Raw genomic sequence first — 25,380 nt, forward strand, 5'->3', positions numbered from 1 at the left:
TAATATGATACAACATTTTTCTTCAGCAAAAAAGAAAAGAAAATTCACAACTTTCCAATAAATATTTTCCCCTTAGGGTGGAGGAAAAAGCACTTATATGCATGTTAGTGTCTATTGTACTGCTTCTAGCCTGTCTACAGTACACTGTTCATTGCTGGAGTGGGGAAAGGGTGTCCTGTACATACATACCCTCAGATTAAAGGGGTTCTGAAATATAAAGGAGTCTTTTATTCCAGAAGGCTTCATTGATACTAGCTTGCTCTATTTCACTTCATGTATAAAGAAGGCCAACGTCCAATACTTGAATGAACACAGGAAGGAATATGTTCATATGGCCATAAAGAAGGTTTCCAAGTCTGGCCTGTTGTGGCCTGAATGGTTATTAAGATGTAAGCTGAGTGAAGGCACAGGTTAAGTTGCTAATTTCAATAGGGGTATCCATGGTGATAACTTTCATGGTGACGGTAATCATCTTGGTAACCATCCTGATACCCTTGGTGATAACCATGGTATCCATACCCTGCATATTCATCTTCTGGGCATCGCATGCCAAGAGACTGCTGAATGGCCATCTCTTGTCGTCGAAGTTGCATTGAGTCAATCAAATCATATACGATCACCATGGACCACATTGGGGAAGGGTACCAAGATTTGACGTTCCCATCTTTCCCAACCAAGAGCATGGAGAAATATTCAGGGCTGATCTGGAAATAATTACGGATGTCTTTCACCAGATGAGCAGGTAGCTCTTCTCTGTCCACACTGGAGCTCCCTAGAGAAAGTGAGAATTATGAATAATATCAGCATCTGATTATTTATCATTTATTGTCTTTGTATGCCACCCCATAGATCAGGGACTCTACATATTTGCAATAGCATACTCTATTATAAACTTGCAAGCTGTTCTGCTCCAAAAGTACTTTTAACTTAGTGTAGTTCTGTAGCACAGTCACCTCCCCAAATGAACTTTAAGTGTGAAACTTTACGGTAAGTAAGAACAGTATAGCCTTTCCAATACACCTTTGAATCAGATACTCCTGAGTTCCTATTCTTGGATATCCATAGGAATGGAATACTTGGATATCCAAGGAATACTTCTATAGGAATGGCATCTATAAGAAATACTTCCTTTCTCTTTTCTCTTGTTCATGTGTTTATCATTCAGCTCTCTTTGTTCTGTTGAATTATGTACACCTCATTGAATTTTTCCAAATACTTTTTTATGAGTTGTAAAAAAGAGCTCATTTCCCCACTTTTACTACTTATATTACTCTGGGTTATTTTCTACTTGTATATAAGGGGAAATATTGCAGCAGGAGCATTTTTACATTTTTTTAAATCCAGTTGTCATTTTTTAATTTAAAATCACAGCTGGATTATCAATGCCCTCCAGAGACATAGCTGATTAAGCCTTTTTGTTATTTATTCTTCTGATTTCTGGAGATTTTCTAAGGCAACTTAGTCTACGATCTGGTAGTATAGTCTTTTCCAACCTGCTGTCCTCCATATGGGTTGAATTACTCCTCCCTGGCCATGTTGGCTGGAGATGACAGAAGTTTTCGTCCAACACATTTGGAAAATGCCAGGTTGGGAAATACTGTGGTAGTGCATAGTTACCTAGGAATGTTCCATCAAACTCTATGGGACTTATGTCCAAATTTATACAGGATTATGCTGTTAATCATGTTAGATAAATGAAGGAGTGTCAAGAGAGAGGATGATACTAAATATAGAACATTCCAAAGTAAGTTTAAAGAGCTGCAGTAGGGCCATATTTTTGATACTTATGCTTGTCCATTAAGTAGGATTATGGGATGTTCTGGGGTAGACCATCACTAGGGGTCTAATCCTGTCCAGGTTTAGGCAGAAATATAGTCCTGCAATTCTCAGCATTCTGCAGCTCGCATGGGGAATGCTGGGACTCATAGGATTCTTTCTGTCTAAATTGTCACAACATTATACCTTTAATAACTCAAATCTAACTACTCAATACCACTTGTTCCATATACCATGAAGTGTCTGGGATATGATGTGCTGTGGCCTCACGTATGGCTACCAATTTTCTTCTATGGGCTCAGTTCTAGCTTACCTCAAAAATCATTGCTAACCATTATTTCAGATATAAATTTACAACTGATATATTTGGTCTACTTAAAGAATATTGATCCACTGTGCAGAAATACCGCTCAGCAAGAAAGAGACAGATGAGTTCCATGATTTGCAGCTGAAACCCAGAAAGAATTTCTCACCATTGATTGGGTATAGTTCCAGTACTCCACCTATCTCCTCTCCCAGCCCTAGCAGCTTGAGGACAGTAATATGACGCAGACCTGTAAAAGAAGAATAAAGTCAAACACTGAGTTATGGCAGGCTTTTTCCATTAAATGAAAGGCAAGCATTGCTGTAATGCAAATGATAATACATGTTAAAAATGACCTTCCAACTATATAAGCATACAATATAGAGTTGATATGCATTTTAAAGAAATTAACAGATCTACTTATCATCAAAGCATAGTGCTGGAACACATTAAGATCATAAGAAGAGCTATGCTGGATCTGGCCATGGTCCATGTAGCCGAGCATTCTGTTCATGCAGTAGCCAACAAGCTGCCCATGGGAAAGCCAAAAGCAAGATGAAATTGTACCCTCCTGCTCACGTTCCCCAGCAACAAATGCACAGATGATAGCATACCGCCTCTGATATCATAGCAGAGGTACCATATAACTATCAGGACTAGTAGCCATTGACAGTCTTCTCCAACGATTTGTCCAACCCCTTTCTAAAGCTGTCCAAATTGTTTGGCCAGGCTACATCATGTGGAAGTGAATTCCATGGCTTAATTATGCTCTTCCTTTGGGGGAAAATTGGGGAGTTTCTAGATTTTGTTACGGTTCTCTTACCTTTTCGCTTAACCTTCATAATTCCAACACTAATACTAAACATGGAAATAATTATTTCCCAGGAGTCAAATATAAGGCACTTAGATTGCAATCCCATTCATGCTGAAAGAGGAAAAGACCTATAACTCCAAGCATTTGCCAGCCAGCTGTGGTGGCTTGGGAATGCTGGGAGCTGTCACACCTTTTACATCTATTTGTGCATAGGACTGCACCCACACAAGTCTGTCAATTCAAGCGAGCTTCAGTTGGCCTCACCCCTTTACCTTCTGCTCCACCCACCACTGGCATGTGGCTCCTGAGACTGAAACTGAGTTTTGCCCTTGGCAAAAGAAAATTGCCCCAGCTGCCTTCAATGGAGAGCATAGAATCTGTTTCTTGCTGTCTACACTTGCAAGCTGTCCTAGATAAAGTGGTCCTCAGCCTTTCTCCTTAGAGGTTAAAGGGTTTGCTTTTGAATTAGTAAAATAATGCATGTGGATGTGGATAGTTAGATGCACTAAGCCTGGCCCATAAGCTTGATTCATGTGAATGCACAGGAACTTTTGCTTGTCCTCTACAAGAAGAGCAGGTGGCTACAAAACAATGGAATGGTGGTTTATTTCATACCAAAATTGCAAGCTTGTCCTGTAAGGGCTGCAAGCTGCTGTGAATATGCCCAGTCTTCATCATTGGGAGCTGATATCACTAGCAGCCGCCTCCTCCATCGGAATCTGGTGGAAAAAAAAGAATATGTGCTAAGAAAAAGCAGAAGGCAATACCCATCTTTCAGTCAGGATAGTCTTCTGACTAAAGTGGCTTCTGATAGTTTTCCAAAATGAAGAACACCAGTTCTGCATAATATTTGCATAAGCATACTTATATGTACAGGTGTACATTTCAAAACCATAACTAATTTAAACCGAAATAAAATGCCAGTGTAGCTGAGAAGACTGAACAGGAGACCTGTGCATTGTTTGCTGTCCAGATTTTACCTGTTGGTAGGCAATTTCAAGGACCCTGCTGGCTCTCCTTCCTTATGATTCTTTGTCGAAACTAGGCTGGGACTGGGCAGTCCATCAAATCAAATATATGACTATTCCTCTGTCAGAGCTCCAAAACAAAGGATTGTTCCCTGTAAAGTAAGAAACCTGGCCACTCTGCTGTTAGGTTATATCGTATACATTAAGCATCATATGAGAAGATGAAACAATGAAAGCCAATGAAAGAAGAAAATGCCAGATGTTTGCTGCAGCTGTTCTGAGAAGCTGTCATAACAGATGTTATATGTAGCACTGTTCCAATGTTTGTATCCAGACTCCTTTATCCTTTTCCATAGCTTACTTCGAGGTATATGAAAAACCAGGCAAAAGATTGAGGATTATGGGTAGCAAAGTGGTCTAGAGGTTTTCCCTAAATTGCTTCCCACAGAAACTTAAAGACTACTTTACTACAACTACTTCTTGAGGACCAGCTAGGTACATTCTGAATGGAGTTTATTTGCTTTAAGTAAGCACAAATGTCCAATGAGTAAGCAAAGTCACCCAGCATTGGATAGAGCTGAAGAAGTAGTATAGTTCAACAACTGTGGCCTGGAAACATTTGGCTTCTTTAGACATGTTATAAAATGATCCAAGTCCAAGATTTGTTTTGAGTCTTGCTAATCTTCTGAGTTTTATGATATGCCGCTGCTACAACAGTGCTCAGACCTGTGCTAAATGTTTTGTCAAATCCCCAGTCCACTAAAAATAAAGTAAAAACATTTTAAACTGAGTTTAATACTGATGGTGTTAAAGGAAATGAGAGTTAAGTTCATTGGTTAAGGCAGGTTGTGGGAAGGTTGTGTGTAAGGAAGCAATAGTTCTCAAATCCTTTTAAAAATACTATTTTAGTTTTCAAGTTTTCCTGTTTTGCTGCAAAAAGTCCAGATTTCTCAAGACAGGCAGAACTAATGCGAATGATTTTTTTTCTCCATTTGAGCCTTTTCTCCTTCCCTTTGAGATCACTTTCTCTTTGCATTATTCAGGGAAGTGTGTAGGTGGGGACACATTTGAACAAATGAGATTGGAAAGCCAAAATGAAAGGTTATTTTATACTTTCAAAACAAATTCCTATTCCCATAGAATAATCTAAACTAACTTGGTTTAGAGAAATGTGCACCGAGCTACATGGGTGCTTTTGTAACAGGAAATGATCTCTTAAATGGCTACAGATGTTTTTGTCTTACAGACAGTGCCCCTGCTCTCCTGTTCATGTCAGCTCTCCTGAATTTTTTATTTCTTCCTGAAAGCGGGAAGGGAAGCTTCAGTGCCTCTCTGCTTATCTTTCTGCTTAACAGCTAATTTTCCTCCATCCTGTCATATCTCATAGAATCAAATGGAGATAAACAGAGCACAAAAGTGACCTCCGCTTCCCTGTGCGTCTTCAGTCTCTTCCAGCCTTCTTTGTCTGACAGGGAAAACTGCAAGGTAGTGATAGCTCCAGCTTTGATAGGACTCTTCAGTAGGCTCCAGCCGTAATAGGATCCTTCGGTAAGATACTTGTCCCTAAGATACTCAATTGTGAGTTCTCTTGCCCACTTGCTTGTCCTCTTCTTCTGGACCATACCTGCACAGCCACCAAAAGTGCCAGCTGCTGCTTTCTGCCCTTCCCTTCAGTGCTTTCTCCCTCAAAGAGCGCAGGCAAACAAGGAGGAGCAACAGAAGGCCAGGAAGTGGTAGGGGTGGCCACTAGTGCCCCAACTGAGGAATGCGTCCCTTTATTCAGAGGAAATTCTTCTATTTGAAGGGAGTTTCCCATACAGAACAGTCCTCTGGCACCCTGTGTTTGAACAGATGCCACGCACAAGCCTGGTATTACAATAAAGAACGATTAGAAGAAGCTGTGCCTTAAAGCTGTCCATCAACAGCACCTGTGCAGCAAACTGAGCAAGACACACCAGTCACCTGGTCACATTCTTCTGCACTGTTGAGATGTTTGGTTGTTGTTGTTAGTCACAAAGTCGTGTCCAACCCATCGCGACCCCATGGACAACATTCCCCCAGGCCTTCCTGTCCTCCACCATCCCCTGGAGTCCACTTAAGCTCACACTGACTGCTTCAGTGACTCCATCTAGCCACCTCATTCTCTGTCGTCCCCTCTTCTTTTGCCATCTGTTGTTCCCAGCATTAGGCTCTTCTCCAGGGAGTCCTTCCTTCTCATTAGGTGGCCAAAGTATGTATGGTATTTCTATTTAAATTAGATGTGTGGTATTTCTATTTAAATTAGAACAAGTATATCTATTTGTGTGTGTGTGTGTGTGTGTGTTTGTGTGTCAATTTACATATAAAAGCCTATGCAACTATTATGCAAATAAACACCTTCTTTTGTTTACTTTGTATGATTCAGAAGTGGAGGCCTTAATGCTGATGCCCAATACCAGCCTTGCCTCAATAGGTGCAGCTCAGCTACATGTATTAGTTTTTCAAAAAGTGAGTCTTAGCCAGGCCTTGAGCATGTAGCACAGAGGGTTGATTTTAGGACCTCTTAAGTTACCTACTCTTGTTTTATTAAGCTATGCATCCATTTGGGAACAGGCTGAATTAAACAAATGACAAACTGCTTAGCCAAACCTGAGCTCCCACTTAATGTACTCAAACCATTTGGCAATAATCAGAAATACTGTTTTCTTTTACATCTTAAATAATTATTGTAAGAATTGCTGCAATACATTTTTACCATACCATACCCCTGCCTAGCTCCTTGTTACATCCCTTTAGTATTCAAGTAGGCAGAGTGCTGTAACTACTAATGCCGCCTTCTCCAACCTGCTGCAGTTGAGATGTGTTGGCCTACAACTCCAATAATTTCAAGGCAGGATGACCATTAAATGTGTAAAACAGCTTTATGTTTAACAATTTGCCCTATAGCCAGAGCCAACAAAGGCTTCCAAGAAGGTAAGTGTATGGAAGTCCACATAGGCAACTCAGCAGATTGGTGGAGAAGGAACAGATATCTTGATCCCCCTTCTGCCAAGCTGCTTGGTTTCCATATTGGTCATGGAGAAAACATGTCCCTCAGCTGTTTCCCTTTCTCTGCCAGCCTGTGTAGGAAAAGAAAGCTGTTTTTACTAGCCCAAGAAAAGGCTATTTTCTTCAGTGTCATGCTGACCACTTAGGAGGTAGTTTCTTCTCTGCTCCACTGCCAACATGGACATACAGACTATTAGTCTCTTATCAGGCTATTCAATTAAAAAAACAACCTGCAGGCTTGTTAACTTTTGTGGGCTTCTTTACGAGGCTGATGTACAGGGACTATGCAGCAGACTTGAACTTAATGCTAGGGTTCCCAAGGACAGGGAACAGGTGCTATAGCATCCCCCACTTTTTTTTTAAATAAGACTGGCTGCCAAAGCATTTTCATGGGAAAAAGTTGTTTAAAAAACTGCACTTGGGGACAAGACCGCAGTTGGGTCAAAGCCTGCTTCCCATTCTTGAAAGAGAGTGGCTTGGCTTTCACCAACCAGCACCCCGTTGATTATAACAGACAAGACCTCTCAGAACACACAGACTAATAAAATGACAGGCATCTGTCTACCAGTTTTTAACATCCTATAGAACAGAGACAGGGAAATTTGTGGGCAGTAAAAGCTGGTCATTTCAATACTAGTCAGGGCTTTAGTCTGACTTATAAGGAGCTATCCATGGTGCTTAGTCCTAGCCTATAGATTGGTTCAGCATGATGGATAGCTCCTTAGAAGTTCTGACTGTAGCCTGTAGTGGCTATGCCACTCCACTGACATTTGGGCCATCAGATGTTCTTGGTCTTCCATTCTGATAACTCCTGAGCATTGGCCATGGTGGTGGGTCTGATGGAAGTTGCAGTCCAAGCAAAGGTTCCCATAATGTAGTTTGAGGAGGTGAGATTAGACCTGCTTCTCCACTTTGGGACAGGGCACGCTTAGAATGATGCACTGTGGAGTTGGTAAGGGATGGACCTTCTCATCCCTCTTTTTCTGCCTCATCTAACATAATATTTATTAATTACTTTGTCTTAAAATGAAAGCATTGATAGTTGACGTCCAAGGAAAGGGTTGATCTAGTTTTGGCTAAATGGAGACAGTTTAGTTGCCTGCCCAGAGAGTTCTTAACACTGTTCCCTTTGCTGGAGCTAAGGAAAGCTATGAAGCTATCATACAAGCGATGAACAATCAGCATCATTATTTTAAATGGTTTGCACTCAAAGCAGTGACTAAGATACACTGCTGCTCCCCGCTGTTTCATTCATTCAAGGGGAGAGGTAATTATGGAAAACAAAGTAGAACTGCCAATACTGGAAGAGCAGGGAGGCCTTTGTTTCCACTGATGCTGATTTGGCAGTGGAGGGATACCATTATTATTAAATTACATTTTGAGGAATTTCCATTTAGACATTCAATTTCTTTTCCTCATTCTGTGTTTTATTTAAACTATTAGGGATTACTAGTAGAGGCAAACAATATTATGTGGTTCCCCCTTTATAGAAAGACAGACCCATTGTTGTATAGATCAGACATTTGTCTCTCAGTCATAGGTCTTTCTAAGACTCAGGAGGAACACTTCTGTCAATGTCAGTTCCTCATCTTTTTTTCCAGCTTTGAATTTTATCATCCTTCTTCTGCATCATTTGTTAGTTCCTTGAAAATTCAAGTTTACATGAAAATTTGTGCACATTTCTCCTAATATGTGCATTCCTGTACTCCATTTTGCCTAATGTAAAGAATTTTGTTATTTTATTTCACAAATATATGCATCCCCAAATATATGCACCAGTGTGCAAACTTTACCCTAATATACTCATGTGCATACACAGTTCTTACTGAAGAGATAACACTGCAAAATTCAGAAAAGTGTGAATATCTAACCATAACCATGTTTTGATTTGCATATTGGTTCAGAAACTAGGAATGTGCATTAAAATGCAAACTGAAAAAAATCCGTCTACCTTCCTTATTTAAAATTGCCATTAGACGAACACAACAAGATAGAACTGATTCCTCTTCATGCCACAAGCTGAGGAATCCCAGTAGAATGGAGCAACTGCTCTTATCAAGTCAAGTTTGAATAATTGGACAAATCAGATTTAAATAATGGGACAACTTGTGGAGCACAAATCTGATGTATGTGAACAAGTTTCCCCCATTAGCAGACACTCAGTCCAACAATGTCTTCGCTAGCGCAGGGACCTACACTCTACTTGCCTCCGGGTGTTTTGTTTTTTTTTTTCCTCCCAGAAAATGTGTACCTGCTTCTAGAATAGACTTCCTGAACTTCTAGAATAGACTTCCAATGACCACATTGTTAGGAAATGTTGGGAGGTGTATTCCAACACATTGCAAGGCACCGGCTAGTGAAGCTGTCCGAGGCATTCTGTATTGCTGCCTCTACATCCTCTGCCTCCCCAGAGAAGGTTGCCACTATGTTTAAGGACCACTGGTCAAAGGACACTTTCTTTGATCTCATCTGCGGTGCATACAGACACCTCACTATGTCTAAGTCAAATGTTTGGATTGCCTTTTCACCCTAAATTTAGATTGCAAGGAGAGAAAACCAAGAGTGGATTTTTGGGTGAAGAACTTTTAAACTTGGTTTTAACAAAATCAAACATTCTTGGGTCAAGCATGTGCTCAGAGGCATGCTGTTCCTTAATTTTAATTGTATGTCTAAGCATCTGAACACCCTTTTTGCACTTGGCTGCCTATTGCAGACCTCAGGATTCTTGCAAAGGAACAAACCGCATCACACAACCTTGAAGTGTACGCAAACCTTTTTCTAAGTCCTGGCTTGCACATATTTGGGATTAAGGGGCAAATTCTCTTTTTTAGGAATGAACTGCTGAAAATGCTGCAAACATTTGACCAGAATAATCAGCCAATGGAAACAGGTACTCAAAACAAGTGCTAATTTTTAAACCACTTTACATTATTAAGAAGTGCTCTAGCATAGCTTAAGAGCTTTGGGAAATACCTAGACAAAAAGTTTTCCAGGGATTGTTTCTTGTCATCCTTGCAGACAATGCCTTCACGTTTCTGCTTTTCCATATCTTTGATACGTGATTGGAAGGTATCAATCAAATCGAACACAGACTTCATTGCTATGGGCACTTCATAGTATTGCTGTAAAAGGAAGTGTTGAGAAGGAGTTTCACTGCAAACAAATTGCTTGGCATCTGCATTCTGACTGCATATTAATAGTGAAGCCACGTACTGTATATATTGACAGAATAAAACTGAGCGGTCCCAGAGTATGGACTAGAGGTGTATGTTGCAAAGGTTGTGGCTAAAACTAAGCAGGATTAGGCCTGGACAGTGTCTGAATAGGAGAACATACAGGAATTCCGTGCTTGTCACCTTAATTTCCGTGATAGGAGAAAGTTGGAATATAAACATCAGAAATAAATAAAGCCATGCTCATGTGGCCAAAGAGGACACTTCATAGTAACCTTCTCCACTTTGGGGTCCTCTAGTTGTTTTAGATCTCAGTTCTGAGTAGACACAGCTAGTGGTTAGGAATCCTGAGCACAACAGTCCAAAACATCTAGAGCCTCCAAGTTGGAGAAGACTGATTTATAGGACCATTCAGGATATCTCGGTGCTATGACCTGTGACTATGCTATCCACTGAAGTTTCTCATTCCTTATCATGGTCACTTGGTTCCCAACCCATTTGCTTGTCCAAGTGCTAGCACGATTTTTTGCTCCTCACTGTCATGAAATGAGCTTTACTCACACAGCTATCCCTCTTTTCTGGCCTCCCCACTTCAGTGCAGCTCATTATTCCAGTAATTGTGCTGATTGCTTCTTCCTACCTTGGCTCGCATATCCAAGTCTGTCAGCACCATGAAGAAATCATTGTATGTCATCCCGTATTCTTTCCTCAGTTCACTGATGAGTTGTTGGTCCACAAGGTCTGCATCCTCCACCACCTTCATTGGCTTCTCGTTGTCTTAGAAGAAACAAAATGGGCTAAGTCCTGAGCAAACCTCAATCAACTTCTTTGAATGACGGGGAGGAGATGGAAATGCAAAAAGTGTCCTCCAGTCTTCTGTTCTACCAAGATTATCACACTGATTGTCACCTGTGCAACACATATGACAACTCCACAAGCAAGAATTGGAGCATTAATTGTAGTAAGCTACTATCAGGAAAAACTGAAGTGGATATAACAGATGAGAGGCCAATGGGATCTCTGGTGGCATCAAGACAGAAATAGATTATTTGACCCAGGCTGCGCAAATAATATCAGAGTTGGGGGAGAGTCTGTAGCAGAAGAACCACCACTTCCTAATTCTAGCTAGCCTCATGCCAGTAACAGGGTGGGGGCAGCTTGGCTTTTTACCTTTTTTATCCTTCTTGCTCATTTCTGTTAAATTTTCTCTCTTCTTGGTTCTGATAGGAAAAGAACCTGCACCGAGGCTGGTGTCGTTTCCTATCCACCCACCCCTTTCTGGGATCCAAGCCATGTTCCTTTTTGCCATTACCACAAGCAGACAGCTGTAGTGGTAAAGTCCACTGCCATCCAGGGCAGACTTCCTCAGATGCCACCTATAGTGAGGGAGTCCTGCAATATTCTAAGGCTTCCTGGGGACCATAAGATTACACCTTAAGTCACTATTTAGACATTAATCAAGGGTGTGCAATCCAATGGTGTATCTTTTTCACAGCCTTAGGGGGTGGGTTTCTGAATTTAGAATAATTTTAATAGCTTTTACAACTGTAAAACTATAAAAAGCTAGGCAATTCAAATCACTTTTGCAAGGATTCTATGCAAGCTAAAACCAAGAAGCCCAGTTCAGAAACAAAAAAACACAACTTTTGAGAAAATTGGAGAGAGATTACTGTCAGGTTTAGTGTATATGATATGTGTGTATGCATGCTAAATTCCCAGATGTATTTAAAGCTCCCACTGTTTCCTAATTAGAGTTGGTACATCCAAGCTTTAAATTAATTGGGGCCATGTATGTGTGTTTGTTTTCACTTAGACACACATGAAGTTCTTGCCCCTGAATGGAATCTCAAGAAACTATTTATCCTAATGAGCAGTCCTCATTAGTCACTCACAGTACTTAAAAATGAATTCCCTTTTGTAAGAAGGAAAATCCATAAAGAAGCCCAAACCAAATGTAAGGAACTATTAGAAAATGTTTGTGTGGACATTTTTCTAATGAAGAAAGGCAGTATCTCTGTGTTTAATCAAGCTAGATGAATGTTCTCTAAAAGTATTCATTTGTGCTTCATATCTAAGGACATAAACTGTGCCATTGTATCATGTAATTCAATGTAAATAGCACAATTTAAAGCATGCAAATCCTTGTCATATCTGAAGAATTCTGAACTATTCAGATAAATGAGGTTGTAGTTTTAACAAGATCAGTATTTAAGTCTCACCGGAGAGGACCTTGAAGCTGTTATGACATCCACTGTTTATTATTGGTTTAGAACCAGACATAGTCATATGAAAAGTAGAAGTCACTGAGAAGTAAAATTGCATGACGGGAAAGGGACACATTTTGTTTTTGGCTGATTCCTTTTTCTGCCCTGCTGCCCCCTGAAACTATGCTTTTGGAGGACTGTGGGACTGCTAACTGCCTAGTCTGTAAAATAATCTGAACATGTGAGATCAACCCTTCCATGAGCAGAGTGATGTGGACAAGTCAGTCAGTAGATTTGTGCTGTCATGAAAGGGCAGCAAATTATTGTTTGATTATTATTATATTCTATTTTTCTTCCAAAGAAATGGGAGACCTTCTTCTAGGGAAATGGGATTTCCAGCCTCCGATCAAAATAACATGCCTTGCCTGAGATACCAAACTTGGTGGGGGACACAATATATCATTTCCTGTTTTGTCTGGGGTATAGAAATACTGTGGACTTGCTCTGTGAACACTAATCATTTACGTATAATCACAGACGCCTCCTTCATGAATGAGTGGGTAAAAATAATCACACAGGTGCCATTCATGCAAGGTTCCAAGATCTAGGGTCTATGGATGTAGAGGTCTATTTATGAAACTCTCCACTCAAATCTCCATGCTAACACGTCAGTAGGGAGGGCAAGGCCAGAAGGAGCTGAGCATCACTGGGGATGTGGCTAAAGGCACCATCCCCTTTTACATCATTATCATGTAAGAACATTACAGTTACATAATGATCTTTGTACAGATGATTGCAGCTGAGAGACAAATCACCTTTTGACCCTTGCAGTAACCTAGCTGCACTTATCTATTTTCTACTGTTTCATTGGACTGATCAACTAGCACAGAGACACCTCTGGATTTGAATGTGGTATCTTGGTAAAGTGGAGGGCTACCAGAGTCAGCCATGCAGTTACAAAGAATGGGCAGAAAACCACAGAAAAAGTATTCTTTCAAATGTTTTTACCCTTAGTTACCTGGTTCATTTGCCCTAAAAGAAAGAAAAGAAGTTTCTTTAAAAAAAATTAAAAACCAACCTAGTTGGAAGTGGTCAATCTTCATGCGGCTGTTGTTTGTGGTGCCAAAGATGGTGATGACTGAAATTTTTCTAGTTGCCATTTTGCAAAAGCTCTCCAGATATTCGTCTCTCTGTTGCACATACATTGTATTGTCTGCCTTCGGTGCTGTGATCAGCTAGCAAGATATGGGAACAAGTTTTTGATCATTTGAATCAAGTATTCATCTCAAATCTCAAACAGATCTTACACAGCTTCCACAATAGCTATTTCTTGCTGTATGCGAAGCCCTGGGTTACACAGTAGATTTGCCATGCAGTTCCAAACCTCCTGGATGAATTCACACTCTCCTGTCTATAAAAGGTTCATCTCAGTATGTAAGTGAGAGCTAATTACACAGGCCTGGATCCAAAAATCCTTCTGAGCAAGCAAAAGGCACTCCCACTTGTGCATGTGTGTTGCTGGTTTCTTCCTTTTTGGTTGCACTCTGCACAAACCTGGATTAAGGGTCCCTTCACTATTAAAACTACTGTTTAGTAGAGAACAAACGACTGTCCATGGATCAAAATAAATCGGTAACCACCAACTGCAATGGGATCCAGTGTTGGCTCCAGGTTATTGAGGACTCTGGGGCAAGACATTCCCATGACCTGCCTGCTGCAGCAAGCTTTTCAGTGCCATTGTCAGCACCAGCTATTCTTGCTTCTTGACCTGTTTTCCATTATTGATCCCACCGGAAAGGCAGGGAGCCAATGAGCATCTAGGCAGAGACATTGGCTGTTTCTCCTTACCACCACCACTCTTGCAGTCTAGGTCACGGCAAACGGCAGGCAGGTTACAAAGGGGCTCTTCTCAATGAGTCCTTGCTGGCATGTGGGCCCTTAGGTATCCAACAATGCCTATTCTTGGATCTTTGAATCCAAGCCATACTGGGCTTCTGTGACCCTAGTAATCAATAGCTGTCACTAAGGACAACAAATTTCCCTGAGTGGTTTCACATGACATGAGATGCCATTGTGAAATCTCACTGTTATGGGTCTTTTGTGTCATCCAGTTCCAGAGTTCCTGCATGGTAGGATTAGTTTTGTGAAACCACAGAGAGAATCAGCAATCTGTTCTAAGGTTTCCATGGTTCAATGAGGCTTCTCCAATCACCTGGGTGCAGGATCACCAGTTTATCATTCTTTGTATGGAAACACCAGAGTCCCCTGGCAAGAGCAGCTGCAGAAGTGGCTGCTTCTAGCCTTCAATCTCTACTGCCCTTAGCACCCTAGCAAAAGATGTGTCATTGCTTGCTTTATTCCTATTGGTTGAGTGATGTGTCTATCTGCCTGTTTACTTTTGGAAATGAGACAGTGTGAAAATATTCTGAGAGAAAAGCGGGGATTGTGGAAGAACTGTTTCTTTTCATTTACTAAAAATCTCTGTGGTGGCTGAGAAGCATTGCAGACATGCAGGTACACTTGGAAAGAGAGAGGAGCAACCTGCCACCTGCCTGCCTCAGGATCACAATGGACCCATCAGGAGGAGGTTGCTGAGGTCCATAGGCAAGAATACAGAGAGGATGGGGATTTCCCTTGCAGGGGTAGCTGGGATGTGTGGTGGGGCCAGGATAGAACAGGGAGCATGGAAGCTGTACTGCCAGGGCAACTACATGATTGTCTAACCAGCAGGTTTGGGCAAAAGTCCACACACCATGGAAATAGTACAGGGTTTTCAGCCATGTCATGTGAACCTAGCCCCTATGTGGATCCCATGGCAAATATAGTATCTAGCTCAACCTGATAATTTCTATAGAAGAGTTATGACTAACAACTGAGTAATGGCTTAAGTGTACTGCAAGCAGGAATAGGGTGTGTTATGGATGGCTGTAAGGAAAACAATGAAAGTTACAAAAAGAAGTACCTTCAGGGGCATCAGCCCAAGACAAATAAACAACACAAGGCCCAATGGCCCATATCCCGCCAACTAATATTTTCTCAACAGACCTATATCCATTGTGGAATAAGGTATCTGGACAGGACAGACCTCCGAGTGGAAAACAGCCACTGATTAAAATTTGCCATTGTATGGTAAGAACCATACAAACAGAAAGTTTTCATGTCAGTAATGACTAGCTTTCACTTCTCATGTGGCAGCAAAGCAAAGCATTTTCCTCTTATTTATATAGGACTGGGTCAGATTGTAGTGCCTTGCCAGAAACTTGTCTGTTGATTGAGAAGGCATTCAGGCATGATGAGTCTGAGGCAAGGGTCTGAGTAATGCCTGAGAGGTCCATTTAATTATCATTCCTAAAGCAATTATAACATGGCCAAGCAGAGGTCAGTTTCCAGAAGGTAAACCATGTCCAGACACAAACAGAAGAGATGAACAAAAGGAACAGACAGGGTTGAGGCAGCTGGAACCGGCTGAGTAGCAGGGGTGATGCTGAGTCACAGAGAATCTTAGGTCAAAACACCGAAAGTCCAAACCTTCTTGGCTGACCAAGGACATATCTAGGTCTTCCAGCCAATCAAAGATACAAGCTGGTAAATAATGGCCAGCTTGTGACAATGGAACACTGTTCATGAAACATATTTCATGACTCCATGACAGCCTAGTGATGTGAGACAGAAGCTTCTAGCCCCCAGGCCTGGACAAACAAATTCTGACCTCAGGACTGCCAACACTTCATACTCAAAGCTCTGCCTCAGCGAGAAGTGAAAGAAATTACAGTTATTATCTATTCTTACATTCTGTCTTTCCTTCAGGTATTTTGGGACAGTTCTCATGGTTCCTCTGTCTCTTTTATCCTTGGAGCAGCCCGGTGAGGTAGGATAGGCTGAGAAAGCATGACTCCCAGGGTCAGCCCAAGACATTTTACTGCCTTCCTCCCCATATCATGCACAGAAACAGGCCATACTGGCAGCTGACTCCTCCTCCAACACTTTCAGTGGGACCTCATCCTTTACAGCACTGACAGCTGTGGGGTAGTGGGGGGATTGCAAAGCAAATGAAGTGTGACCCATACAGCTCTGTCCTCTGGCACTTTTTATCACTATCCGTTCCCACATCTGTTGCCTGAAGAAGTCATTTCACTCTGCCTAACATTAGGGCTGGTGACTGCCCATGATCACATGCTGAGTGATGTGGTTGAACAGGGATTTCAATTCAAGTCCATCAAGCAACCCAAGAAAACATTTTGATAAGACTCACTATTCTTACAGTGCTTACACTACTGCTCGAAAATACTGTTGCATTACCATTACTAACCAAATACTGTTGGTTAAGCAAGTTGTCCTTTCTTTCTAAAGCTTTTTGTAGGGCTAGTGCCTGATAAGGTTAATAAGGTTCTCATTAATTATCATTGATGGTGGGTGGTAATTTCAGTCTCCTCACATTTGTTTCATAGCCCATAGTAACTATGCTATCTGAATACATACAGTTTGGATCTCCATAAAAATGGGTTGCTAGCTGGTTGGCCAAGAGGTTTCTGCTCAGCTTGGCCAAGGTTGCTTGAGAACTATACTACTTGCCTGATGCCCATGTACTCAACCTGCATGTTTGTAAATAAATACTTTATTATGTAAGGTACCAGGGCACTCATCTTACAAGGACAGTGGCCACAAGCTTCTACTCGCATTCATGGAAGTGATGAATGCAAAAAGGTGTCTGAGAATTTAAAATTATATTTTATATTTAGTCAATCTATAACCTACCATCTCTTTAAGGAGTGCTGGGCAACATATAGTTTTTGTCCTGCATCCTTATAATCCTGTAATGTAGGTAAGGCTGAGAAAGAACACGAGTACAGCAATTGGCATATTCTCTGGAGACCCATTGAAATGAATGGGCCTTAAGTAGCTTAACAATACATAGAACTTAAAATTCTTTGCGCATGCCAAATGCCCAGATTCCACTGCCCCACAATCTACTATGTAACGATTTAAGTCTAGTTCATGTTTCTTACAGGGATAAGACCTTATTGGTCTATAGACAGATCTAGGTATCCAAATATACTGGGTGTTTCACTCATCTAATTTGCATATTACAGTGATAATTGGTTTGTTTTCTCAAAAATTGCTGGGGATGAGCAAAGTAACGAGTCTATTGCTTCCCATGTGCTCATTATTTGACAACCCAAGAATGCCTGCTGCTGTGTTCTTCAGTGATGTGCAAATCTAAAAACTGTTTATTAAATAACTTGGAGTTAACAACAAACCCTGAGTAATTCTTGAGCTAGCTCTGGATTGCCTAACCTATGAACAGCACAAGTTCTACATTTGCACATCACTAAATAACCAAGGATGGGGTGTACCTGGGTTACATTAAAAGCGGAAATGACAAGCAATTGGCTTGTGCTCTCTACTCATCCCCACACTTCCTGGGCTACATAACCCAGGAATTGCTGCCATGACATGTGAATCAGTTTCCATTTCTACTGTTGTAACAGCCCTCACACAAATGAACTGAAATACGTAAAACAAATGGGAGGGGAGGAAGTAAGAATCTGAATCAACAATATATTACAAATGCTTTTCAGTTTCAGATTACAAAGGCAATTGGATAACAATGGTAATTTTGATCCATTTTGCTAACCTCATGGTCAAACTAGTTATGGCAGACTTCCCCCATTTTTAATCCAGGTCAATTCAGACACTAGAAGTTCTAATTCTAATCATGGCTGTGGGGCCAGGAGAAGGAAAGTGAACCCTTTTTGTTGCCTCTGCTCTGTTTTCCCATTCCCAATCTGCATTGTTTCTTTCACTCACTTAGAGCACTTTTGCTCTGTGTGGGTGAAACATACAGCCACTTACATGTTTTGCCTCTTATATATCCATGGAACATCTGACCACAGATCTGCTATCTTGTCTAGCTGTACACACCCTCTTCTAAAATTGCAGCTTTAAAATAACCTTTCTGAAATAAGGTATGTTTTGTTGCTGTTTAGGTTATTGCAGGGAGTTAATTTTAGAACACCTTATATACACATCCTGACTGTGTCCTCTATGAGTATGAATAGAAGGTTCCATCAAGCTTTCTGACTGTACTCCTTCCACACCACAGGGTAGTGAACAAAAGCAATGTAATTGAGCCAAAATAGATGGGCCCAAAGCAAAGCCACAGAGGCCCAAACTGTAGGTGGAAATCAGAGCCAGTGCAAAGGCCAGAGTTTAGAGCTGGCCCCTGCAACTTCCATGCCTTTAACTGGATCCTGATCTACAGATGTTGTCAAGAGGGCTCCAAAAACATCCTGTTGATTTCAGGCTGATGCTAAAGGCACAGGAAGATGCCAGGCCATTTTTTCCTAGTAATTTGGCAACTCTTCTCACTATTAGTAGAGAACTTCACATGGGTCTGAATCATCAACAACTTCTCCCCCCTCACACACAAATAGTGAGACTTTACATTTTTATTCAAGATCTGATTCACAGGAACAGAGGAAGCTGCCTTATACAGTGATACCCTTGGTCCATCTAACCCAGTCTTGTTGACATTGACTGGTGGCTTCTCTAAAGGTTTCAGGGAGGGATTTTTCCAGTCATACCTGGTAATTTTGAGATTGGAAGTGCTTCCAATATTCTTCTGCTTGTAGAATATTCACTCTACTGATCAGTAGCCTTGAGATTAGTGAAACATCAGTGTTTGAAAATTGATTTGGAAAGTGTCTTTCTAAGTAGAAACAGAGTTGCCACCTAAATTCCCAAAAGAAGGTTTGAATCTTTGACAGCTTGCTGAAAAAAAGCTGTCAAAGATAGAAATGTCATGAAAGGTTGCACCTCTTCAACATCTGCCATTCATACTGCTGTTAGAGTTCCTTGAATGGAAGAGAATAGTGCTGAAACAGCTAGATGCTTCATGCCTGAGGGAACCTGCAGGCAGCTGGTTTAGCCACTGTGTGAACAGAGCGCTGGACTGGATGGACAGTTGGTCTGACCCAGCATGACCTTTCTTATGTGCTTATGCTCTGTTCTTAAGTGTATGCTTGGTGTGTAGGATGGCCAACTTTACAGAGGAAAATTCTCTATCAGTGGTTTTCAACCTTTCCACAGCTTGGGACTGGCGAAAACAGGAAAATCACTTCAGGTACTGCTGAGGCAGAAAAAAGCACCATACACATAATACAGCATTCTGGGTATTAGTTTCCAAACACAATATCCACCCCCTCCCCCCCAAAAAAAATCTCTAAAACAACCAGAAACTGAGCCAAAACATTGCCAGCAAAAGAACAAAATACTAAAATCAGTGCAGTGTGGCTCCCAGCCAGCTCCCACCAAACCATCTCTCCTCTCTCTGCCCCCCTGACAGCACCAGCGCATCCCCCATGAACACAATGTCAACCTAGGAAGAGGCGGTGGAGCACAACCAGACCTCGCACTGTTCCATGGTGAGTGGGATGTGCCCCTGCCCCAGAGACTGGCAGGACATTTTGCATGGACTGGTGCGTTTCTACAGACCAGTGGTTGAAAACCACTGCTCTGTTTGATGGGCTCAGAGCTAGCACAACTATTAGGTAGACTGAGGCTGTTGCTTCAAGCAGCAGGTATGAGGTGGAAAGGATCAGTGGTGACGTGCTGGAGGACGATGCAGTGTGTGCCACATGGTCTACAGACCCTAGGCTACACTTACTACTCTTAAGTTTAATGGAAAATGCTGTCTTGTCTCCAGTATTCAGTGGCTGGTCTGGTCAGAGGAGTGTAATGCTGCCATTTTGTATTTTACCTCAGACAGCAAAATGGCTTGGGCAAACCCTAAATGGTCTTTAAAGCTGGAGAACTTTAAGGACTGCTGGTCAAGAACTGCTTTAAAGTTGGAGAGCTGTAAGATATTTCTACCCTTAAAGGTGGCTTAAATGTTTAGAAAATACATATATTTATATTTGTGGGCAGATGGGGGCCTTGAAGTAGCCCATCAACAGTTAGTAATACCTAGACAGCAGAGTCAGTTTGTCCAAATGTCACCTGGTGCCAGTCTTTCCTCATACAGTGAGACATATTATATTTATATTTAACAACAGTTATTATTTCTAAATTTGCAATTATATTGTTTCTTCATTCACCCTTTCTGTCCTTCTTTTTTACATTCTTTTATAGTAAAGGGGTGCTGGGGGTGGGGGATTATAAAAGAGAGAAATGAAATTGAGTGAAGAAACCAGTAATTATATCCCCACGGGGGATCAGAAGTAATTAAGGAGTAATTAATCAGTAATTACTCCAGCCACAAGAACATGACTTAATAAAACATAATTAATTTGTAAAGAGCAAACTCTTCATTAAAGGCATAATAACCTTTAGAACCTTCCAAGAAAATTTTGCCTGTCCCTGTCTTTCATTAAAAAAGGTTCCTCCACAAATCAAATTAGAAGAAACATGAAAGACAAGTCAGGAAACACTGGAAGGTGAAGATTTTCAACAGTGTTGCCTGGCTTCTTGGCATAAAGTTAGTGAATTAAAGATAGTAATTTTGGAGAAAAGGGCTAGTGTGAAAGCAACCTCACAATCCATCTTTGTGGTTGGTAATTTTCTTGAAAACTGCCTTCTTCAGACATGCAGCTATGATGCTGGTTTGCGGCTTTTTATGGGGAAAGGGCTACATTTAACACTCACAAGTTTGGTATCAAAGCAAGCAGGCAGACGCTGTGGCAGATGGGATACAAGGCAGGGGGGTCAAGGAAGCGATTCCTTCCCTTTCCTAAGATCCAAGCAGTTAGAAAAGAAAAGGTGTACTGTTCCCACTTATGTATATGACTGAGTTTGGGATTCTCATGTCTCTCCTGGGCCATCCTAAATAGATGTTCACCTGAGAAAAGCTGCGTTTGGTTCCTTAGGCAAATGCAGGCCACTAAATGTGCGTTGGAATTCAGAACTTTCACTTCATCCCTACTTATGACTGATCAGCAATGTTGGATTTAGATGGTTTTAGTCAGAAAATAGACAAATTCATTCTATCTGCTTTTATTTATTTTTTTAAAGAGGAAGCTGTAATGCAATTTGGTGTGAGTGCCATGGAAAGAATAGTCAGTATATTGTAAAATTATTAAAGGCTGGGTAACATGTTAGTGTACAATTGTATTCATGTTTAGATGAAAGAAGTCCTCCAATTCCTAGCATGACCTGTAAGATTGTGTCCTTAATGAAGTAAGGATCATTGTTGTTTGAGAGCCTATCTTGCAACCTCTTTTCCCTTCCCATGGTAGCTCTTAGAGATCAACTGCTACTACCCCAGTGACCAAGGATCATGAACATGCAGGCACACATTAAAGGGACATGCACACACAGAGCTCCCTCTGAGCTTAGTTGAAATCCTCCTACTAGCTGGGGTCAAAGAAAATATAAAAATCATGCTCTGGTTGCTTGCTTTGGCTGGTATAGTTCAAAAGAGGGCTCTGTAAACATAGGGCCTCAATAGAAATTTAACTTGCAAATAGACTGTAAGGGATGGATATTCCTGCATAATCTACTTACCAGAAGTCTTCGTTTCCCTTCAAAGAAATCCAAAAGGTTCGTCACAGATTTCCTGGAGGCCTGTGTAAAAGATTTGGCATTCGTTTTCAGGATTCCCTCATTCTCTGTTTTGCTTCCTTTCTTGTTTTTCTTGTTACGCTCTTTCTCTTGCTTGTTTTTCTTTTCAGCTTTATCCTTCTTGGCTTGCTTCTCATTTTTCTTGTCAACTCGCACTTTCTTCTTCTTTTCAGATTTATCTAAGCGCTCGTGTTTCTTGGGATCTTTCCCTTTCTTTGGTGGGATATTCCCCACAGGGTCACCTTCCTCTAAATGAGGAACAGCAGGATGCCCTGAGTCATATTTATCTTCATATTCATTGCTCAATATTTTGTCTTGGGCTTTCTTTTTCGGTGGCTTGCTTTTAGCAGGTTTGTGTTGACCGATTGTGACACTGGGCTCCCTAGTGTTATAGTCCTTTCTGTCCGTGCGGTTGTCTCTATATCTGCCAGCACTTGCCCTAGTGTAGTGTTCTGGGGTGGCTGTTGGTATCTCTGTGTAGGTATCATAATTAATGACTTTGCTGGGTCTCCTACTAGCTGTCTGTTGCCTGTGCGTGTGTCCCGGATGCCTTTCTCTGCGGTTCTCTTTCCATGCAGGAGAGGAGAAATTCTCTGTTGCCCGAGCGGTGGTTGCCTCAGGCACTGTGGGAAGCAACGTGTGTGGTTTTGTGGTCCAGGATCTCTGGGTAATAGGAAGAGTTGTGGTAGTTGTTACAGGTCTATTTGCTATTGTCGTTATTCTGGTGACTGGCCTGAGAGTCGTGGTTGTGGGAGGAAAGGTAGTGGCTCTAGTTGCAGGAGCGGGAGGTGGTGGCACTGTAGTTGTTACAACTTTCTTCGCAATTTTAACCCTGGTTGGCTGCACATTGCTTTTCCTGGTTTCTTCTTTCCTTGGTACCAACGGGTTATGTCCACCACCTGGTGTTGCTCTGGTAGTACTACCATTGTTGCCTTCCTCAACCACCTGGCCCTCTGCTCCTGCTGCTTTGCATTTCTGGATGAAGCCCTTTTGCCTTATCTTCTCAATCTTCCTAATGGGGCTCTGGTCAATGATTTCATAGATGGCTTCTAGCCTTACTGGGTAGGGGTACCTTTCCTCTACTTGCAGTGTCTTCTTCAGCAGCACCATGCCAAATTTCCCTTTCTCCAGCTTCAGAAAACTCATGAGTTTGGGAATAAGGCTGGGATCTAGAGGCTGCTCTAGAATTTTTCCCTCAGGGGTGATCCTCCTGACTTTCCCACCTTCTTCACCTGCCTCATGGAACAAGACAATCTGGTGAACGTGCCTCTCTGCAAGTTCACAGTAGACATCATTCTTCAGCAAGCTCAGCATGAGCCGGTAATAACCATCAGAAGCATGAGGAGCAGAGATGATCCAGACTCTGTTCTTTCCAGCAAAGCTGGCCAGAATATTGGGAGAACTAGGCCCAGATGGGAAGCGCACTGTGCGTGATCGAAATGTAGTGGATGTCCCTTCATCCTTAATCATATCTGGCTTAGGCCTTATCATTTGTCCTCGTTTGGTGCCACTGTTCTTTGTCAGGACATGAGACATACCTTCTGGGGGAGCTGCTTGTGGACCTTTCTGCTCCAAAAAATCTCTTTTGACAAGGGGACGTTGGCGAAACCTCCCAGAAGGACTTAGAAGCCTGTGTGATGCCTTGGTTCTCCTTGTCTGTGAAGCTGATCTGCTAGTACTGCCCTGGTAGGCTAGGGATGCTTTTCTGACTGTTGGACTCCCTCTGTCAGCTTGCCTTAATGGTTTTTCCAAAGCACACACTATCCATGCTGCCCACAGCACAGTTATGCTCACCACTGGTGCCCAGTTCATTGTGGGGTTTACTTTAGAAACAAGAAAAGAGAAGAAAAGTGTTAAGGATGATGCTGGGTATTCATATAGCTTCAAGCAGGGTGCACAGACTAAAGGTCTATTCTGTAGGCACACATGCACACACATGTGTGTGTATGTGCACACACAGGCTGTTTTACTAGAACCCCAGTGCCAACAAACCAGAACCAGGTGCAATAGACATAGAGCACAGGGTGTTTCTGAGCACATTCTGAGCCTAAAATTTTGCTTTCAGTATCAGAGCTCACAGTGTTTCACACAAAAGTCCATTTCTGATTTTCTCCAAACTCACATCATTTCAGCAGCCTAACTTTAATGCGGTTGCCATTGATAAACCACTGAGAGCCCCAAAGCATTGCCAATCTACTGTAAATCTCCCAGATATCCACCAATAGTTCCTGATTTACCTTCTGCCCACTCCTGAATTACAGATGCCCAACACTCATCCTTGAATCTTCTCCACAGGATTCCCCACCCCCACTCCTGGGCTGATAGAAATACTTTCAACCTCCTTCTGAAAATCTGCTGATCAACAACAGTCTAAATTTGCCTGTCTTTCTGCTTTAGGAGAGAAGTCTGTGTAAATTGCCCAGAGGACTTTGACTATTGGGGAGACATAGAAAAGTAATTAGTAACTCTGGTATCATGCAAATGCATGCAATCTCGATTGCAACAGATGAAATAATGATTATGAAATGCGATTCTCCAAAAAAGGTACCGGGAGCTACACTCTTCAGTGACAAAGGAACCTGACGAGATTGACAAAGCCAGGACTCTGGTGCTCTCACGGACTGGAAACTTTGTTGGGGTAACACAGCCTTAAACCAAAGGACTGAAGCCACCGTCAATGGACAGCTGGGATTTATTGAAACAGGAAAGCCAAAAGGACTATATAATCTACACGTCTCTCTCTCTCTCTCTCTCTCTCTCTCTCTCTCTCTCTCTCTCTCTCTCACACACACACACACACACACACACACACACACACACGGCACAGCAGCAGCAAAGCAGTGTGCAACTTACGCTTTGCAGCAAACTTCTTCCAGAAGTGTCTCTCCCTCAGATCCTTTCTTCAGTCTGAGAACTTTTCCATGTAGATCTGCTTCAGGCAGCCTAGCGGTTTTTCTGCTACAAAGCACACTCCAGGGAACGTCCGATTCACTAGGCTCGCTTTCTTTCTTTCTTTCTTTCTCTCCTTCCTTCTCTCTTTCTTTCTTTACCAAGCCGGCAACGACAGGGTCTTTCCTAGAGGATGTTTGCTCTTCTCCATCTAGCCGCTGCTTTCCCTCTTTTCAGGAGCAGCCACAGAGAAGCATATCTCGCCGAAGTTTCTAGCTGCTGCTCTGAGCTTTCTTTCTCTTTTAAAGTTCCATGATCCTTCCCATCAGTCCCGGCCTCCTCCGTGGAGTCGAACTCCTTTGTCTCCCGAGAGCCAAAGCATCGGGACTAATAGATTTTCCAGGCAGAATTCCGCACCCCCACCCCAATCAAACGTGATCTCAAGGAAAGTTTCTCCTCACCTTGCTCTCTCCTTTCTTAGTCTTCTCTCCTACCCCCTTTTCCTCCCCCCACTTTTTTTTTTTTTTTTTTTTTGGTCTCTTCCCAGAAATGTCAAGATAACTCCAGCCCAGCTCCAGTCCAACCGTAAACAACTGCAGCACTGGAAATGTGTGTAAGGGAGCAGGGTCAGTAACCAGATCAGAAGAACATCACCTCCGCATTCCAC

At 41.9% G+C, this 25,380-nt stretch overlaps 1 protein-coding gene across 1 annotated transcript; it reads right to left on the reverse strand.

The window, feature by feature from the left end:
* Positions 1-3: 3 nt before the first annotated feature.
* Positions 4-25,208, reverse strand: CCDC80 (coiled-coil domain containing 80). The gene is made up of 8 exons (XM_044441921.1): positions 24,678-25,208; positions 21,768-23,647; positions 13,345-13,501; positions 10,703-10,839; positions 9,863-10,011; positions 3,510-3,613; positions 2,250-2,330; positions 4-772 (listed from the first exon to the last, which is right to left on the reverse strand). The coding sequence occupies exons 2-8, from the start codon at positions 23,634-23,636 to the stop codon at positions 426-428; spliced, it is 2,844 nt and encodes a 947-aa protein (XP_044297856.1). The 5' UTR covers positions 23,637-23,647; positions 24,678-25,208; the 3' UTR covers positions 4-425.
* Between the last annotated feature and the right edge of the window lie 172 nt (positions 25,209-25,380).

Source organism: Varanus komodoensis, unplaced genomic scaffold (assembly GCF_004798865.1).
Source record: "Varanus komodoensis strain SLA01 unplaced genomic scaffold, ASM479886v1 scaffold4, whole genome shotgun sequence".
Lineage (NCBI taxonomy): Eukaryota > Metazoa > Chordata > Lepidosauria > Squamata > Varanidae > Varanus > Varanus komodoensis.

What these genes read in the sequence shown, in the direction of transcription:
- CCDC80 (XM_044441921.1), bottom strand. Translation starts at nt 23,636, where the DNA reads ATGAACTGGGCACCAGTGGTGAGCATAACTGTGCTGTGGGCAGCATGG. An exon ending in CTGGAAAACTTTTTGTCTAG is followed by an intron (nt 3,614 to 9,862) that starts GTATTTCCCAAA and finishes TTTTTCCACCAG; the next exon opens with ATTCCGATGGAGGAGGCGGC. An exon ending in AGGACAAGCTTGCAATTTTG is followed by an intron (nt 2,331 to 3,509) that starts GTATGAAATAAA and finishes CTTCTTTTACAG; the next exon opens with GTCTGCGTCATATTACTGTC.